The sequence below is a fragment of the Crotalus tigris genome, unplaced genomic scaffold, assembly GCF_016545835.1.
Source record: "Crotalus tigris isolate CLP2741 ecotype Arizona unplaced genomic scaffold, ASM1654583v1 scf7180000018278.843604, whole genome shotgun sequence".
Classification (NCBI taxonomy): Eukaryota; Metazoa; Chordata; class Lepidosauria; order Squamata; family Viperidae; genus Crotalus; species Crotalus tigris.
In genome coordinates, this window is record NW_024096920.1 from 177,894 (window position 1) to 196,874 (window position 18,981).

The 18,981-nt window shown below is 42.9% G+C and overlaps 1 protein-coding gene across 2 annotated transcripts; it reads right to left on the reverse strand.

The window, feature by feature from the left end:
* Positions 1-714: 714 nt before the first annotated feature.
* Positions 715-8,837, reverse strand: UBA52 (ubiquitin A-52 residue ribosomal protein fusion product 1). 2 transcript variants are annotated; one of them, XM_039349460.1, is made up of 5 exons: positions 8,818-8,837; positions 6,714-6,834; positions 5,359-5,445; positions 3,593-3,695; positions 715-948 (listed from the first exon to the last, which is right to left on the reverse strand). In XM_039349460.1, exons 2-5 carry the CDS (start codon positions 6,814-6,816, stop codon positions 855-857), a joined length of 387 nt encoding a protein of 128 aa, XP_039205394.1. In that variant the 5' UTR covers positions 6,817-6,834; positions 8,818-8,837; the 3' UTR covers positions 715-854. The 2 variants fall into 2 exon arrangements, with proteins under 2 accessions (XP_039205394.1, XP_039205393.1); XM_039349459.1 differs by lacking the exon at positions 8,818-8,837 and adding an exon at positions 8,787-8,810.
* Between the last annotated feature and the right edge of the window lie 10,144 nt (positions 8,838-18,981).

Below are 18,981 nucleotides of genomic sequence, written 5' to 3' on the forward strand. Positions count from 1 at the left end.
ACCTGGAAAAGTTTCTAAAAGAATTACATGCAACCAAAAACTGTACAGGGAGTCGACTTGTGACTGTAATTGAATCTGGAATTACGGCTATATGTTGTGCCAGTTGTTAAGCAGGTCACCCTGTGGACCATGCTTGATTCTGCAACCTTTTTTTGTGGCAGTTAAGCAAATGCAGCAATTGTAAAGCAAATGTGGTTGTTAGGCAAATCTATTGTCTGCAATAGGCGGGTTTTTTTGGGGGTGGGGGGAATTGGAACTAATGTAGCAAATTGCAGTCATGTGACCAAATACTGCAAATAACCATGAGGGCTAGTTGCCAAATGCCCAAAATGTGATCATGTGACGAGGGGGGGGGGGAAGGAAAGGGAGATTGAATCTGAATCACAAGTAGCTCTGGGGAGGTCTATCGTAACTTAAACAGTTGCTAAGTAACTAGCCATAGGCCAGGGGTAGGCAACCTTGGCTCTTTTATGACTCGTGGACTTCAACTCCCAGAATTCCTGAGCCAGCCATGCTGAGGGGACAGGGAGAGGTTTCCAAGCTGAGCCATTCTGGCTCAAGAATTCTGGCAGTTGAAGTCCACGAGTCATAAAAGAGCCAAGGTTGCCTACCCCTGCCATAGGCAAAGGACTCTGTATCCATTTTACAATTTGGAAGCCTTGCTCGATAACATACAACTGCAATTCAGGCATAAAACGAAGAGGGAGACACAAATTTGGCGCGCTGAATGTTTTATTCCAATTGGCGGGGAAAAAACAGCCTCTTGTGGGAGGAAGGAAGATGAATCGCGTTGCTGCAGGACCACCACAGCCAGGTACTAGGAGAAGGGATGGGGGCAGCTCCCGCCATGCTCTTTACTTGACCTTCTTCTTTGGGCGCAGGTTGTTGGTGTGGCCACATTTCTTCTTACGACAATTCACAGCACGGGGGTGCAGGCGGGCATAGCATCTAGAAGGGAGAGAAAAAAAGACAGGAGGAAGGAGTCTAGTTACTGGCACAGGCTTAAGCATTTGAACGCTCCAGTTTTGCACGTGGGAATGGACTGTGGGTGCAGAAACCACACCTGCCTTGATGTGACACAGATGAAATGTTCTTAAGAGGGGCCCACACTTTCAGACTAAAGTTAAGTCAGCTGCGGTCCTCCCACTGGGGCAAAACTTAAGCTGCTCACCCCTGACCCCCTGGCCAGCCTGAATAGAAAGCGAAGTTCAAAATACAGTAAGATACTTTTTCTTAGTTTCTGCATGCCAGTTCTAAATGCATAGCATCTCTATTTGCTGCATGACAATACAAATGCCACATAAGGCAAGGTTTGTGCTCAAAAGTAACCTGCCAGTAGTTCTTTTCATTAACAGAGGGATAGAATCAAGATCACGTGAAGTGTTAATACCACTTTACAATGCCTTGGTAAGGCCACACTTGGAATACTGCATCCAGCTTTGGTCACTGCGATGTAAAAAAGATGTTGAGACTCTAGAAAGAGTACAGAGAAGGGCAAAAAAGATGATTAGGGGACTGGAGGCTAAAGCATATAAGGAACGGTTGCTGGAATTGGTCATGTCTAGTTTAATGAAAAGAAGGACGAGGGGGGACAGGATAGCAGTGTTCCAATATCTCAAGGGCTGCCCCAAAGAAGCAGGAGTTAAGCTATTTTCCAAAGCACCTGAAGGCAGGACAAGAAGCAGTGGGTGGAAACTAACCAAGGAGAGAAGCAACCTAGAACTAAGGAGAAACTTCCTGACAGTTAGAACAACTAACCAGTGGAACAACCTGCCTCCAGAAGTGGTGAATGCTCCAACACTGGAAGTTTTTAAGAAGAGACTGGACAGCCATTTGTCTGAAATGGTATAGAGTTTTCTGCCTGAGCAGGGGGTTGGACTAGATGATCTCCAAGGTTCCTTCCAATTTATTATTATTATTATTAAGTCTGAAATGGCTTATCTGGACCTCACTGGAAGTATTCCAGCATTGTACTGATCCTCCTGGAACGGCTCAAACTCCAAAGGTCTTTATTTCAAGATGGAAACACCCAGCATTTCAGCTTCAGAGCGTTTCTGGAAGTGATGAGGAGGAACAGGAAGAGCAGGAGATTTATATGCTGTAACAGAACATCTAAAGCAGTGCTTCTCAACGTTTGTGTGACGGCGATCCCCGTCACACAAACGTTCTGCGCATGCGCGGCGCCGCGCGCATGGGGGCGGGGCCCCAACGTGCGACGCACGTGCGTGGCGGCGCCCCCGTGCACGGCGCCGCGAAAAATGGCGGATCGACCCCAAATGGGGTCACGACCCATAGGTTGAGAAGCGCTGACCTAAAGGAAAGGTTCTAAAATGGGGCCTTTTGAATTTGAAATGCTTGGGGCGACCCCCTACAATCTACCATCCAGAATCAAATGCTGGAAACGAACAACAGGATGCTTCTTTGTTCACACACTCCCCAGTAGAATATTCCAGAGCGCAACTTCTGCCCATTATCAAGAGCAAGACATTAAGCTTGGAGCGTATAATGTCATGGTTTGCAAGGCCAAAAAGAACCCAAAGGTAGGAAAAACATAATCTGACAAGATTATTTATCTTACTGACGTGTTGCTCTGTGGCCATAATAAAGATTGAAATTGAATTATTTGACCGATGAAGATGTCCAGAACCTGAAGCAAAATACAGTGAAATGATTGGCCTTTCAGGTTTTTAGTCACAGCGGTTGCAATGAAGTTGTGAAAACACAGGCAGTCCTCGCATTACGGCCACCCAAAGCCATGCCGAACCGCCCCCAAAAGCTACTCAATATCGGATGTTGAAATTACGACAGCCACAGCCCCCCCGGGCTGTATTTCGTATTTCCCAGCAAAAAACACCCACCGAGTAAAATGGATCTGCTTAATGACCGCTGCAAAAAATTCAGATTGGATTGTAAGTTGGGGACTATGTACAATTGTTCATCTTGGTTGATGTTACTAAAGTTCCCCATCATCAGCCAAGCATTTTCCAGTCCTCTAGTTCAGGGGTCCCCAACCTTGGTCACTTTTAAGACTTGTGGACTTCCAACTCCCATGGCTGGCTGGGGAATTCTGGGAGTTGAAGTCCACAAGTCTTAAAAGTGGCCAAGGTTGGGGACCCCTACTCTAGTTACTCTAGAACAGTGGTTCTCAACCTTTTTAATGCCGCGACCCCCAACCAGTCGTAAGTCGAGGACTACTCAACTGGTGCAGCACCGTTTGCAGAATGGGACTTTTGGCGGGCTCAGCAGGGCAGAGACAGCCTGGACAATTCCTATTGGCTTTTGAAAGCCAATAGAATTAGACTCTATTCAAGAGAGTCTATTCTATTGGCTTTCAAAAGCCAATAGAATAAAAAGGAGTAGCACAGCTAAGGAAAAGGGGGAAAAAAATTGGCGGACTGCGTTGTTTGGCGATCCCCGTGAAATGGTCGTTTGACCCCAAATGGGGTCCTGACCCACAGGTTGAGAACCACTGCTCTAGAATGTGTGGGATGTCACATTCCCTAAACTGCTGTGGCCCAAATCCTACAGTTCCGTCTTAAGAGCCGGCATTTTCCTCATTTCCCTGGGACCGCCCGTGCCCCACGGGACATACTTGCGGCAGATCATCTTGTCACAGTTATACTTCTGGGCCAGCTGACGGAGTGAAGGCTCAATGATTCCTCCGCGGAGGCGCAGCACCAAGTGAAGAGTGGACTCTTTGGTGGGGAGAAAGATAGAAATAAGATTAACAGCACGGACCAGGGTTCATGAAAGCTCTGACAAAGGGGAGAGTTGGGACTTGCCATTCTAGAAACCAGACCCCAGAAGCCAAGGAGAAAATGGAACCCGCCCAGGAACATGGAGCACAAAGTGTCCTTCAATTGTCCGATGTTCCCTATTAAGCTCTGCAAGGGATCCAGGGCCAGAGAGGAACCTTTTCTGGCAAAAAGCTTGGAGATCGATGGAGAATCACAGCCAGCTGGATAAACAGAAACACTGCAATTGCTATCCAAGCTCCCTGCCAGAGCAGGATGTTCTCTTGTCGTCCTTCAGTCTTGCCAGTTACCCTCGCACTACAGTAGCGGCCAAAATTGTGGAAACCTTTTGGGAAAAGTGTACAGTAGAAACGCCACCTTTGGTTACGTTTCCACCATTTTTTCTTCTAATTTCTTTATAACTGTAGCCTTCTTCACTTAATAATTCTATTTTACATCGCTTTCTGGGCAACCAGTCCGCTCTTTGCACCACGACTTTAATTTTATGACGTTTTACAAGCTCACTCAATGAAAGAACACCAAAAAAGCCAACCAACGTGATTGCGATCACATCACACACTGACAAATGTCCTCCTCTCAGCTTCAATGCATGACATCAATAACTGAATCCTACTGTGATCTGACTGGCTCATTGCCAAAACAAGATGACACCCGATTGGCTGTTTAAACACTCACGCTCATTGGCTACAATCAGATGAAGGAAAGCTACCTGATATCGACCTAAGCAAGTTGTGCTTCCTTTTTCTGGCTATTTGGCTATAACTTTAGTACAGATAATTGAACAAACCTTGTTGCATTACATTCTTGATTATCTTTCCATTGATATATAATTTTATGGTACAACTCCCCCCAAAAAGGGGTTGTTATTAGCCATCAAACCTCAAAAATGCACTTTTCCCAAAAGGTTTCCACAATTTTGGCCACTACTGTATGTTGGCAATAATGAGTATGATGTGGAAAACAGAATATCTTAATCTCAGGAGAAAACACAGCAAGGGTGGGGACATTATCCATTTATCCTGCTCATGATCTAACTCAAAAGCTGTCATCCCTAAGCAACATTACTCTTGAATGTTAGGCAAGTTGGTGGAAAATTCAACCCATCTGAACAGCTGAGTCTTGGAGTCTATAGTCAGAGGTGAGATGTTTGCTACTACAGCAAATTCATTTTTATATTCAACCTTTGGAAACAGTCAATCAGGAATGTAATGGCGTCAAAATATTTAAATTAAAAGTCGTTTTCTACTAGCTGTTAAGTGATATCCCCTTTCTAGGGCAGGGGTAGGCAACCTTGGCTCTTTTATGACTGGTGGACTTCAACTCCCAGAATTCCTGAGCCAGCATGGCTCAGCTTGGAAACCTCTCCCTTTCCCCTCAGCATGGCTGGCTCAGGAATTCTGGGAGTTGAAGTCCACGAGTCATAAAAGAGCCAAGGTGGCCTACCCCTGTTCTAGGTGCAAGAGGCATTGAAACGGGCTTGAATTCAGTTCTGATTTGTATGTGTGTTTCTGGCAAATATGATGTCCCATAATAACAAACCAAGGCTGACTGATGAGCTTTTCCAAATTGAGGAGAGGAAGAGACGGGTCATCAGCACTTGTACCTTTCTGGATATTGTAATCGGAGAGTGTGCGTCCATCTTCCAGCTGTTTTCCTGCAAAGATCAGACGCTGCTGATCAGGAGGAATGCCTGCAAAGCAAAGGTTTTGTACAGAAATCAATTAGCTAAGGCAGACATGGGGGAGAATTTCATTTTTATTCTGACAAAACCAACAGTTTTCACACAGGTCCTTCTCTCAAGTAAAGTTGCACTAGACCATGGACAGACTTTAACAATTGTTTAGTTTAGAATTATTGTTCTCCATGTGATGGACAAGAAAACATAGCTTGCTTATGACCAAAGCAGAAGTCTTTTAGTTTCAACAATGCTGTAGCTCAAGAGCAGGGGTCTTCAAAATTGGCCCTTTTATGACTTGTGGACTTCAACTCCCAGAATTCCCTAAGGAATTCTGGGAGCTGAAGTCCACAAGTCATAAAAGGGCCAAGTTTGAAGACCTCTGCTCAAGAGAATATTTACATTTTAGTAACATACTGAAAAAAATATGTTTAAAAGTGACTTCCACACACACATACACACGAGACAGGAGAAATCTAAAAGCTATTCATAGTAAAGATGGAAGAATTCCAACATTTGGAGGACACAAAGTCTTGGCTATTATATTAACTATTCCTCTCTAATTCTAAATTCCATCTTGCTTCCCACCTTACACAGAAGGATGTACACATATGAATCTTAAGATCTTTATCCCAAGACCTTGCTATCTGCATTACTTTTAAAGTTAGGAAAATGTTATTCTGGGCTTATCTACGGAAACTCTGGATAAAGAGCATTCTCTTGCTCAAATATTTGTTTTTGGCATCTATTCTTTCCATCTTCCTGGATCCTTGTTTAAGTATTTCCACTCGTTCAGCCTTTCAAAATTTCAATTAACTGTTCTCTTCCTGCTCCCTTTTCAAATCAGTTTGCTTCCTTATGGATGTCATTCATTATAAAAGTCATTGTTGTAGGAAAACAATGCTTCAGTAATCCTTTCTGGGACAGAGAATGTGCAGATCAGGAGTACAACCGAGCAGAAGTCAATCTTTTTAAAGCACTGGTAGTCTTGACGCTTTCCAACAGGTTGTATCCCTGACAATGTTTGATAAAACCACCCCAAGCACATGGTCACGCTGGCTAGGATGAATAACCATTTTGTGCAAAGAAATTTGGAAAGTACAGCTCTGTCTCAGTTGGCAAAGCTCTGCTTTGATCTTCAGTGTATACAGAAGCCCAATTAGTTCCCACAATAGCACAGTTCCACCAGATTGCAGCACCCAAGCTCTGGAACATCTCCAGTGCAGGCAATCTGTCTCCTGGAGGCATGAAAGCTGTTCTATCCAGTTGGTACTTAATCTCACCTTCCTTGTCCTGAATTTTTGCCTTGACATTTTCAATTGTGTCACTTGGCTCCACCTCAAGGGTGATGGTTTTGCCGGTGAGGGTTTTCACAAAAATCTGCATTGTGGCAGCTGAGGTTACCTGGAGAACGTAGAGAAGTGACATATGAACCAAGGTTTGGTCTTAAAAAAAAAAAAAACAACTCTTCCTCACCCTGCCCAGTAGGGGGCAGCAGCTGATAGCAATAAAAGAGCACAACCCAATTCTGACATCACTGTAGGCAACACAACCTACATATGCTTATTTATGCAGTAAACCCCCCCTTCTCTACAATATTTACATTTGTGCCTTTTATCCATATTTAGATCTACAAATCTAAATCTAACATTAGTCCACTAATGTTTTTCAACCTTGGCAACTTATGTGGATTTCATTTCCCAGAGTTCCCTCTACAGCATGCTGGTGGGGAATTCTGGGAATTGAAGCCCAGACATCTTGAAGTTGCCAAAGTCAAGAAATACTAGTCTAGGCCAGGGATAGGCAACCTTGGCTCTTTTATGACTCGTGGACTTCAACTCCCAGAATTCCTGAGCCAGCCATGCTGAGGGGAAAGGGAGGTTTCCAAGCTGAGCCATGCTGGATCAGGAATTCTGGGAGTTTAAGTCCACGAGTCATAAAAGAACCAAGGTTGCCTGCCCCTGGTCTAGGCATTACAGACACACCCACAGAAACCTAGATATATGCCCCCATATATTTAGAACATAGTAGTATCTGCTTAAATAATTGCCCATGTTCTACATGTATTTTGTGGGAATGCACTTACACAATCTTATTTCTTGCTGTATCTTCTGTATTATACTTATATCTATCTATATATACATATTTATCTATAACCCTGAAACTACATCTCTCCTTTTCTCATAAGGCTCCACATCCATTTGCATCACTGTTGATCCTGATGACCCAGATAAACCTTCCAGTGGCCTGAACAATTCTCTTAAAAAATGCAAATGACAAGCTGTCTTGCAAGGAGTATAAATCCTTCCATTCTCCACCATCCAGTGAGAGCTGAAGATGCTTCTTGGATGAGAAGCAAAACATCTTCAAAGAAAAACAGTAAAGTCCAGTTGCCTCTTGAAAAAGCACCTTTGGGACAACCATGACCTGGGTGATTGAGAATCTCCATAGACAAATAATCCTTTAAAGGTCTATGGAACTGAGAGGAAGTAACCAGTGTCAGGTTATATGTTCAGAATGCCACATAAAATGTCTGTATTACACTTGGGCTTATAACAGTGAGACAGAGTACAGAAAATCCTTGGCTTACAACCATTCATTTAGTAACTATTTGAAATTAGAATGGCCCTGAAAAAAGTGACTTATGACTAGTCCTCTGGTGACCCAGAATCTTCATAGAGAGTCCTTTCCTCATAGTGTATCTTTCCCAAAATCCCCTCATACATTTTAAACACTTTAAGCATCACTTGTCTCTATAGCAGGGGTCTTCAAACCTGGCCCTTTTATGACTTGTGGACTTCAACTCCCAGAACTCCTCAGTCAGCGTGCCTGGCTGAGGAATTCTGGGAGCTGAAGTCCACAAGTCATAAAAAGGCCAGGTTTGGAGACTCCTGTTCTATAGCTATGTAAATGCTACCCATATAATGGCAGCTGCAACTCTGGCTGAGCCCAACCCAAACTGGGAAGGGGGACCACTATGAAGCCCCTGGAGTGGGGTCCAAACGAGGGAGTGGCTGAAGCTTCCCAGAAGGCAGAGATGGTCAGCTACCCCTACTGTTGCCAGGAGAAACCACACGGTTGCGTCCACGAACGCTACGGAAATCCAGCCCGACTTCATCTAATCTAGTTAAAAGTGGATCTGCTGATAACAGACGGACGTTATAATAATAAAGTTGGAAGGGACCTTGGAGGTCATCTAGTCTAACCCCCTGCTTAGGCAGGAAACCCGGCCTATATCATTTCAAGTTGTCTTACTATCTCCGTGTTGAGAGCCACGCAAGGAGGCTTCATAAAACGGGCCGAGAAAGAAGCGCCCCCTCCCCCGACCCGAGTGAAAGTCCGGCCCGACCACCCACCCTCCACGCGCCTCCAGCAGCCTCGCCTTACCGAACGGAAAAGAAGGAGCCCCCGGCGGAAGCGGAAACCAGGCCCGCTTCCGCCAAATCACTCCTTCCTCCAAACCCCGCCCGCCCGCGGCCTACGTCACAGTCGTTGCCCCGGTCACCACGACAACGCCTAGCCTTAATCACGCCTCCCGGAAGCAATGCGCTTCATAGAGTTATGAACATGTGTAGAAGAGCTCTGCAGCTTTCTTCTTCTTCTTCTTCTTCTTCTTCTTCTTCTTCTTCTTCTTCTTCTTCTTCTTCTTCTTCTTCTTCTTCTTCTTCTTCTTCTTCTTCTTCTTCTTCTTCTTCTTCTTCTTCTTCTTCTTCTTCTTCTTCTTCTTCTTCCTTCTTCTTCTTCTTCTTCTTCTTCCTTCTTCTTCTTCTTCTTCTTCTTCTTCTTCTTCTTCTTCTTCTTCTTCGTCTTCTTCTTCTTCTTCTTCTTCTTCTTCTTCTTCTTCTTCTACTTCTTCTTCTTCTTCTTCTTCTTCTTCTTCTTCTTCTTCTTCTTCTTCTTCTTCTTCTTCTTCTTCTTCTTCTTCTTCTTCTTCTTCTTCTTCTTTGGAGTGGGGTGGGGTGGATTGTGAGACTCTCGTTTGTGAAGATGAAATCTGATGCTTTCAGAAGTTGTGGCTGCCCCATCACTGAAGGCTTGCAAGAAGAGACTGGACAATGTCTGAAATGATACTGTACAAGGGTGGGGAAACTGTGGCCTTTTTATGACTTGTGGACTTCAGTTCCCAGAATTGAAGAATTGAATTCTGGGAGTTGAAGTCCACAAGTCATAAAAGGGTCATAGTTCCCCACCTCTGTATAGTGGCTCCTGTTTGTGAGGGTTGGACTAAATGTACCTCGAATGTACCTTCCAACTCTAGTATTCTGTGTTCTTTCTCTCTTTCTCTTTCTGTCTCTCAGACATTTATAAAAGAAGCAAATTTTTTTTATGGTGGGTGGAGTGGAAATCTGAAAATATCTAAAAGTGCAATGCAATTCTAAACTGCCAGATGTGAGGTGCAATAATTGGCATTGTTCTGCCTCCCTTGGCTGTCATCCAGTGGTCCCCTGGAGACTGGCAAGCCAGGTCTGCTCACCCCACAACATTGCCTGTCTCCAAGATTTTTGTCCTGATGTATCACTTCATGTTTGATATGCTCAAGTGATCTCTCCTCCAAAGACTAACCATGTCTGCTTAGCTTTTCAAAAGCAACCAGGGTTGGTTAGATACTATCACCCAGTAAGACTGACTCTGAAGAAAGATGGGATGTAGAGCAATTCTGGGAGTTAAAGACCACATAGGTTAAAGTGGCTGAGGTTGAGAATCATTGATTTAGCCTAGAGCAAAAGAAAATACTGGCTGAATTAATTTAGACAATGTGCTGATAACAAAGCCTTGTTTACCAGCAACCTTATGTCTCAATACCATCATGAACCCTGTTACTGATGCCTTTAGCAACCTGCAGTCAGGGAAAGAGAGCAGTGGACCACATTATAAGATTGTTGTACATTTATTTTCTCAAAATTAGATCCTCCAAGATGAAACTTCAATGCTGTACATATGGTGGATAAGAAACCTGATAATGAGATGCCTAGGACTGGTTATAGTGTTGGGGTGCCAAATTCTAGATATTTAGTAGGGGGACATAACAGGGCTGATGGCTTATGCTGGATACACGTGGCAGCTATCACCGAGGGCTTCCATATTCTCTGCTTTTCAGATAGCCATGGAAACTGGGCTTTAGGGAGCAGCTGGATCTGTGAAGAGAGAGAGAGAGAGAGAGAGAGAGAGAGAGAGGGAGGGAGGGAGGGAGGGAGGGAGGGAGAGACTTCTTTACCCACCCCAAAATATGAATATCCAGGTAATTCAGGCAAAACAAAAATCATTTATTAAGGGGGAGAGTTTAAGTCTTTTTATAGCAAGCAATCAAACAATAAAAGGCACTGATTGCATGTGAGACTTGAGCAGTGGAAAACAAATAATTCTAGAATAACATCCCACAAGTGGCAAATGTATTATTTATGTTACTCTTTCCCTGCTGGGTTTGCATCTTTCTTAAAACTTGTGAGTATATTCAAGGACTTTCAGGATAAGTTCTCTATTATTTAGTGCTGAAAGGACACGTACTCTGCATGCCAAAAGAAATAGCCTTGGCTAAGAAGGAAAAAAAAATCATGTTTTCCTGAAGTTAAAAAAAGGCCTAGACCGCTGTGTTAAAAATGCTAATATCACCTTTTTACAATGCTAATAACGAAGCCTAAAATTCCAGGCAACAGATCTGTGGATTCAGTCAGCAGGCTGGCATGGAGTCTCTGATTCTTTATCATTCTTGGGGACTTCAATCTTCTCCCAGCTCAACACACAGGACATACCTGGTTTTTATCTTGGCTCAGTTGTTCACCAGAGCACCAGAGGGAAGGACGAGAAACAATGGTTGGAAGTTGATCAAAGAGAGAAGCAACCTGGAACCTAAGGAAAAACTTCCAGACAGTGAGGACAATCAACCAGTGGAACAGCTTACCCCCAGAAATTGTGGGCGCTCCATCTCTGGACGTTTTTAAAAAGAGACTGGACAATCACCTGTCTGAGATGGTGTAGGTCCTCCTGCTTGAGCAGGGGGCTGGACTAGAAGACCTCCAAGATCCCTTCCAGCTCTATTCTATTCTACAGTTGCACCATAGTCACAGGATGGAGGTCATTACCATCAGCCTTCTTCCAAAACGAATAAGTTATTATTTTTCAGCTTGCTTGAGCTATCTCTTCCTTGGAAGGGAGATAGGACTATTAGATTGGCCCACCCCAGATACTTGAGAAGGGGTTAAGAAAGTACTTGGAGGATCCTGAGATCTTGGTGGGCTGTTTATGTAAGACCTTAGCTCACCCATAGCTCCTGCTAAAGGAGGAGATGGCAATTGTGGCCTGGAAGACATTGCCCAAATCCAATTTGTGCACCAACATGCTGCCTATCACTGGACCAAAAAGCCTTCTTAGAGTTCCTCATACCCTGGTCACTTCACAAGTGGACTACTGCAACATACTTCTCATGGGGCTGGCCCTGAAGATCCTTCGGAAGCAACAAATAGTCCAGAAAGGAGCAGTATGAGGAGTGATGGCCAGACCTTACTATGGCCATGTATTATCTCTAGTTTGTGAGCTGAACTAGTTATAAGTAAACTTCTGAGTATGGATAGTCCTTGAGTTATGACCACAATTGAGCCCAAAATTTCTGTTTCTAAGCAAAACATTTATTAAGTGAGTTTTGCCACAATTGTGAAGTGAATCACTGCAGTTGTTTAGTTAGTATTATGGCTGTTAAGTGAAATTGGCTTCCCCATTGACTTTGCTTGTAAGAAGTTCGTAAAAGATGATCACATCACCCCGGGACACGGCGACTGTCATAAATTTGAATCAGTTGCTAAGTGTTCGAATTTTGATCACATGATTATGGTCTTGTGGAAAACGAAAGGACTCTTATGAATTCCAGAGGGTTTTAGCAGAGAGATTTATTGCTCAGGTTCAGAAGCAATAGCAACAAGCAATTCTGAACCCCGAGGGCGGGTTCAGAATTCAGTTTTATACTTTCCCTTTCTCAGGAACAAAGGAATACACATTGAAATACACATTGTAATACATTAGGTTCGTTTCTCACAAGTATACAATGGAGAAAGTTTGCTACATACATTGTATCCAAGTGCAATGCGCATTAGGTTAGTCACATACTATTAACACAGCATTATTCCGGTAATTATGCAGACACATCATTATTCTAGTGATTGTTCATTATTCCACATTAATGGGGAGGCTGCAATGGTTGTAAGGGTGAAAAATGCTCATGTCACTTTTTTCAATGCCATTGTAACTTTGAACGGTCACTAAATGAATTGTTGTAAGTCAAGGACTATCTGTATCTGTACAAAATGCTGGCTATTACCTAGAAGGCCTTTCTTGGCAGTGGGCTTAGCTATCTGAGGCTCCCTCCAGCGATTTCCTCAAGGTTATCTCATTCCTTTTACAGTGTGCTGCTCTGCTCTTCATATTTTCCTCCTTTTTAACCATGTTTTCTCCATAGGTTCCAGGTCTGGACATTTTATTTTTATTTATTTGTTTATATCCCAACATTATGATTTTTACAAATAATTCAAGGCAGTGAACATATTCAACATACCTTCCTCTTCCTATTTTCCCCGCAATAACAACCTTGTGAGGTGGGTTGGGCTAAGAGAGAGGGACTGGCTCAAAGTCACCCAGCTGACTTTGATGCCTAAGGTGGGACTAGAACTCTCAGTCTCCTGATGATTGGCTCAAAGTCACCCAGCTGACTTTAATGCCTAAGGTGGGACTAGAACTCTCAGTCTCCTGATGATTGGCCCAAAGTCACCCAGCTGACTTTGATGCCTAAGGTGGGACTAGAACTCTCAGTCTCCTGATGATTGGCCCAAAGTCACCCAGCTGACTTTGATGCCTAAGGTGGGACTAGAACTCTCAGTCTCCTGATGATTGGCCCAAAGTCACCCAGATGGTTTTCATGGCTAAGGCGGGATTAGAACTCACAATCTCCTGCTTTCTAATCTGGTGTCATGATACCGAGACAGCATTGATTTTATCTGTTGATGACCTATCTACATTGATGTTAGGTGGCTGGGGAATTCTAGGAGTTGAAGTCCACATATCCATCTCCTGTTTGCCTGTCCTGTGATCAGATAGCTTGGTTTGGGTCCTGCCAAATGATAATATTACCTACCACAGGGGGATCCAGAAAGGGCCATGGACATGGCCAATGTGCTAATCCCTTTCAACGTGAGCTTTTATTTATTTATATCTTGCCTTTTATTACTTTTTTTAATAAATAAATTGAGGCAGACAACATACCTAATACTCCTCCTTCCTCCTATTTTCCCCACAACAACCTTGTGAGGTGAGTTGGGCTTAGAGAGAGAGGGATTGATCCAAGGTCATCCAGCCAGCCTTCATGGCTATTTTTATTCTTATTAGGCATTATTACGAAACGTGCAGGAAAAGAAAGGGAACTCACTGGGGGAAAAAATAAGGGCAGGAAAGAAGAAGAAAGAAAGAAAATGGAACGAAATCCAATCAAAAAAAGGGACTGAGTTACTCGGCTATAAATTCACAGATTTTCTGGAGGGAAATTTAAACTAAACAGCGGGGACAGGGAGTTAATTGATACGGAACAACCCTGTCCATGGCAATTTAAAAATTATAGGGCTATCAGTGCATGTAGCATAGATGTGTGTGTGGACAAAAATACCAACCTTGCTATCAAGCAAAATGAAGCCTCTAATAGCGAGTGCCACACAAAGTGCACTAACCAAATAGGTGGTAAGACAATAGGGGAACTCAGGCACCACACAGGTTATGTAGAAAGGAAACACAGGGCCACTCAGAAAGGACTCAAATGTTTATACACCAATGCACAGAGTATGAACAGCAAACAGGGTGAACTAGAAATTCAGGTTAATGAGGGCAGATACGATATTGTTGCCATTACGGAAACATGATGGGATGAAACCCACACATGGAACATACAGCTAGAGGGATTTAAATTATTTAAAAGAAACAGACCAAATAAAAGAGGAGGTGGAGTTGCTCTCTATATAAGAAATAACTACATCTCTACAGAAATAGAGCACAATAATGATAAAAACTGTCTTGAATGCATTTGGGTCAATATAAAAGGGGGAGGAAATGACATTGCCATAGGTGTATACTACAGACCACCCAACCAAACAGAGGAAATAGATGAACTTTTTGCTAGTCAGCTAACTAAGGTATGTAGGAAGCACATCACAATAGTAATGGGGGACTTTAACTACCCTGACATCAACTGGGAGACAAACTCCGCACCAAGTGGAAGATCAAACAGGTTCCTGGCAAACCTAGCAGACAACTTTGTCTCCCAAAAAGTAGAGAAGGGAACTAGAGGATTAGCCATTTTGGATCTAATTCTCACTAACAGAGATGAAATGATAGAAGGTGTTGAAGCCATAGGAACCCTGGGAGTAAGTGATCATGCAATCTTAGAATTCAACATTATAGAAGCACAAGCAATAGAACACAGTCAAACTAGAGTCTTGGACTTCAAGAGAGCTAATTTCAATAAACTTAGAGAGGGCTTGGGAAGGATTCCATGGATGAGAATCCTCAAGGGGAAAACAACTCAAGAAGCTTGGGAAATTTTGAAAAATGAGATAATAAAAGCACAGTCTAGCACAATACCAACAAAGAGGAAAAACAACAGCTCTCAAAAGAAACCAGCATGGATGCATAAAGAACTCTCTGATAAATTGAAAATAAAAAGGACAAGTATAGAAAGTGGAAAGAGGGGAACATAACTAAGTCAGAATATCAGCAAATTGCCTGAGCCTGCAAAGATGAAGTGAAGAAAGCCAAGGCTCAAAATGAACTAAGGCTTGCGACCAAAGTCAAAAATAACAAAAAAAAGCTTCTTTCAACATGTAAAAAACAAGAAAAAAGTGAAGGAAATGATTGGTCCATTAGTGGGTGGAAGTGGCAAGAAGGTGACAAGCAACAGGGAGAAAGCAGAACTATTTAACTCGTTTTTTGCATCTGTCTTTACACAAAGGGAAAAAACAGACCAACCTATCAAAAATAGTGCCATAAAAAACAAAATAGAAATACAAGTTAAGATAGGCAAGAAAATGGTAAGTGAGCACCTGTCCAGCCTAGATGAGTTCAAATCGCCAGGACCAGATGGATTACACCCCAGAGTTCTCAAGGAACTGGCAGATGTGATATCGGAGCCACTGAACTATATTTTTCAAAGATCCTGGAACACAGGGGAACTACCAGAGGACTGGAAAAGAGCTGATGTAGTTCCCATCCTCAAAAAAGGGAAAAAAATGGATCCAGGAAATTACAGACCTATCAGCCTGACCTCAATACCTGGGAAGATCCTGGAAAAGATAATCAAACAACGAATCAACGAACACCTAGAGGCAAACAAAGTCATTACTAAAAGCCAACATGGGTTTGTCAAAAATAGATCATGCCAGACAAATCTTATTGCATTCTTTGACCAAGTGACAAAATTAGTGGATCAGAGGAATGCTGTGGACATAATTTACTTGGACTTCAGTAAGGCATTTGATAAAGTAGATCACAACCTACTACTTGATAAGATAGAAAAATGTGGGGTAGACAGAATCACCACCAGATGGATCCGTAGCTGGCTGACCGGCCGTACTCAGCAGTGGTCCTCAATGGAACTGCATCTATATGGAGGGAAGTGTGTAGTGGGGTGCCCCAGGGCTCTGTTCTGGGCCCAGTACTCTTCAACATCTTCATCAACGATTTGGATGAAGGGATAGATGGGGAACTCATCAAATTTGCAGATGACACCAAGCTGGCAGGAATAGCCAACACTCCAGAAGACAGGCTTAAGATACAGAAGGATCTGGACAGACTTGAACACTGGGCACTAACTAACAAAATGAAATTCAATGGTGAAAAAAGCAAGGTTCTACATTTAGGCAAGAAAAACCAAATGCACAAGTACAGCATAGGTGGCACCATGCTCAATAGTAGTAACTGTGAGAGGGACCTCGGAGTCCTAGTAGACAATCACTAAATATGAGCCAGCAGTGTGCTGCAGCTGCCAAAAAGGCCAACACAGTGCTAGGCTGCATTAACAGAGGGATAGAATCAAGATCACGTGAAGTATTAATACCACTCTTCAATGCCTTGGTAAGGCCACACTTGGAATACTGCATCCAGTTTTGGTCACCACGATGTAAAAAAGATGTTGAGACTCTAGAAAGAGTACAGAGAAGAGCAACAAAGATGATTAGGGGACTGGAGGCTAAAACATATAAGGAACGGTTGCTAGAATTGGGTATGTCTAGTTTAACGAAGAGAAGGACAAGGGGGGACATGATAGCAGTATTCCAATATCTCAGGGGCTGCCATAAAGAAGAGGGAATTAAGCTATTTTCCAAAGCACCTGAAGGCAGGACAAGAAGCAACGGGTGGAAACTAATCAAGGAGAGAAGCAACCTAGAACTAAGGAGAAACTTCCTGACAGTGAGAACAATTAATCAGTGGAACAGCCTGCCTCCAGAAGCAGTAAATGCTCCAACACTGGAAGTTTTTAAGAAGACACTGGACAGCCATTTGTCCGAAATGGTGTAGGGTTTCCTGCCTGAGCAGGGGTTGGACTAGATGCCCTTCCAACTTTACTACTATTACTATTACTAAGATCTATTCTGTAACTGATTGTTGAGCAGTTATTTAATACAGGTCAGAAGCAGTTTGTCTCTTTGAATATCACTTGCTAGGGATGGGGGTTGCTGGGCTGCTGACTTAATGGCCAGCTGCTAATCTGGGGCCACCGCCAATCCCTGATTGAATTCATGCCAATTACAGGTAGTCCTTGATTTACAACAGTTTGTTTGGTGAACATTGAAAGTTATAGCGGCACTGAAAAAAAAGCGACTTACACGTTTTTCACACTTATGACCATTGCAGCATCCCCACGGTCATGTGATCAAAATTTTGACACTTGGCAACTGACTTATTTTACGACAATTGCAGTATCCCGGGGTTTTGTGATCACCTTTTGCAACCTTCTGGCAAGCAAATTCAATGGGGGAGTCAGAATCACTTAACCACCAAGTTACTAACTTAACAACTCCAACGATTCACTTATCAACGGTGGCAAAAAAGGTCGTGAAATGAGGCAAAACTCACTTAACAAATGTCTCACCTAGCAACAGAAAGTTTGGGCTCAATTATGGTCATAAGTTGAGGATACTTACCTATATCCTCTGCTGATGAGATACTACAGGTACCTCATCAGCAGAGCTCTTATGATATTGTCCAACAGAGGGCGCTGTAACTCCCAGAATGGTATTTTTTGTCAACAAACATCCATTGAAAATAATTGAAATTTGTGCTTTTCATATTCTTTTTTTGAGAGCAAACAAGTTTGTACCTTGGGGTGGGTGGTGGGAGGGAATCTGGCCGATGCAGCTGTTGTCCCCAGCGTGCCACCGATATAATTACAATTCCTCTTCCTCCAAACAACAGAACTGTTTCTAATTTCTGTTATTTAATGTTCTAGAGACTGAAAAAATATGCTAACCAATTGCAGATTGGAAAGAGAAATAAATTACACTCCCATATGCCCACACATTGAGTCCTTCCTCGGTATAATAACTCCAGATAAATTGGACTCCAACACCCATATAACTTTTCATGATGAGAATTGTTAAGTTGAAGTCTAGTACCTCCCAGCATCTATGGGACTTTACTTCTAAGAAGATAGGCTTGGATGATGCTGTATTGAAATTAAAATTTCATCAATAAAACTTGCTGTGAAAGTGTGTCATACATACTACTTTCTCTAAGTCTAAAAGAAGGAAGAAAGGAAGGCAGGAAGGAAGGATATAAGTTTGGTATAGTGGTTATATATATGCCTTACACACACACACACACACACACAAACACACAGTACATAGATAGTTCATTAATACATACATGCATACATACATACATATTATTTTTGACAATTTGCAGTCCTCCTTTTCAGTGTATAATCTAAACTGGTGTTTTTCAAACTTGGAAACTTGAAGAGGTGTGCACCAACTCCCAGAATTCCCTAGCCAACATTGCCAAGTATTCTGGGAATGGAAGTCCACATCTGAAAAATGCCCTGTCCAGGCAAAGTTACTTTGGTAGCTGGTTCTAATGAAAATTAATGGGAACTCACCGGAGGACTACCCATTCAGAATAAGTGATGCTACCTGCACGCATGTCATGAGGTATATAGAAAAAGGGAAAAGCTTTGATTGCATGTTTATTTATTTGTCAGATTTAGGTACTGCCCATTTCACTCTGGGCGGTGTTCAGTTAAAAGTATAAAAATGCAGTACATCAATAAAAGGAGCTAGATAGAAACAGTAATAAGCTAAAAGGTAGAGGGAGGACCTTAAACTGCCATCCAGCCCCTAGGATTGCGTTCTGCTGTGTGAGCCCCATGTAAATTGGCAGAGCCATTTTGGGACACTCTCCATTCTGCAGGTGCCCCTAAATTAGCCTCAGCTCTGTTGGACTTAACAGAATAACAGAATAGGAAGAGACCTTGGTGGTCTTCTAGTCCAGCCCCCTCCTCAAGCAGGAGACCCTATACTATTTCAA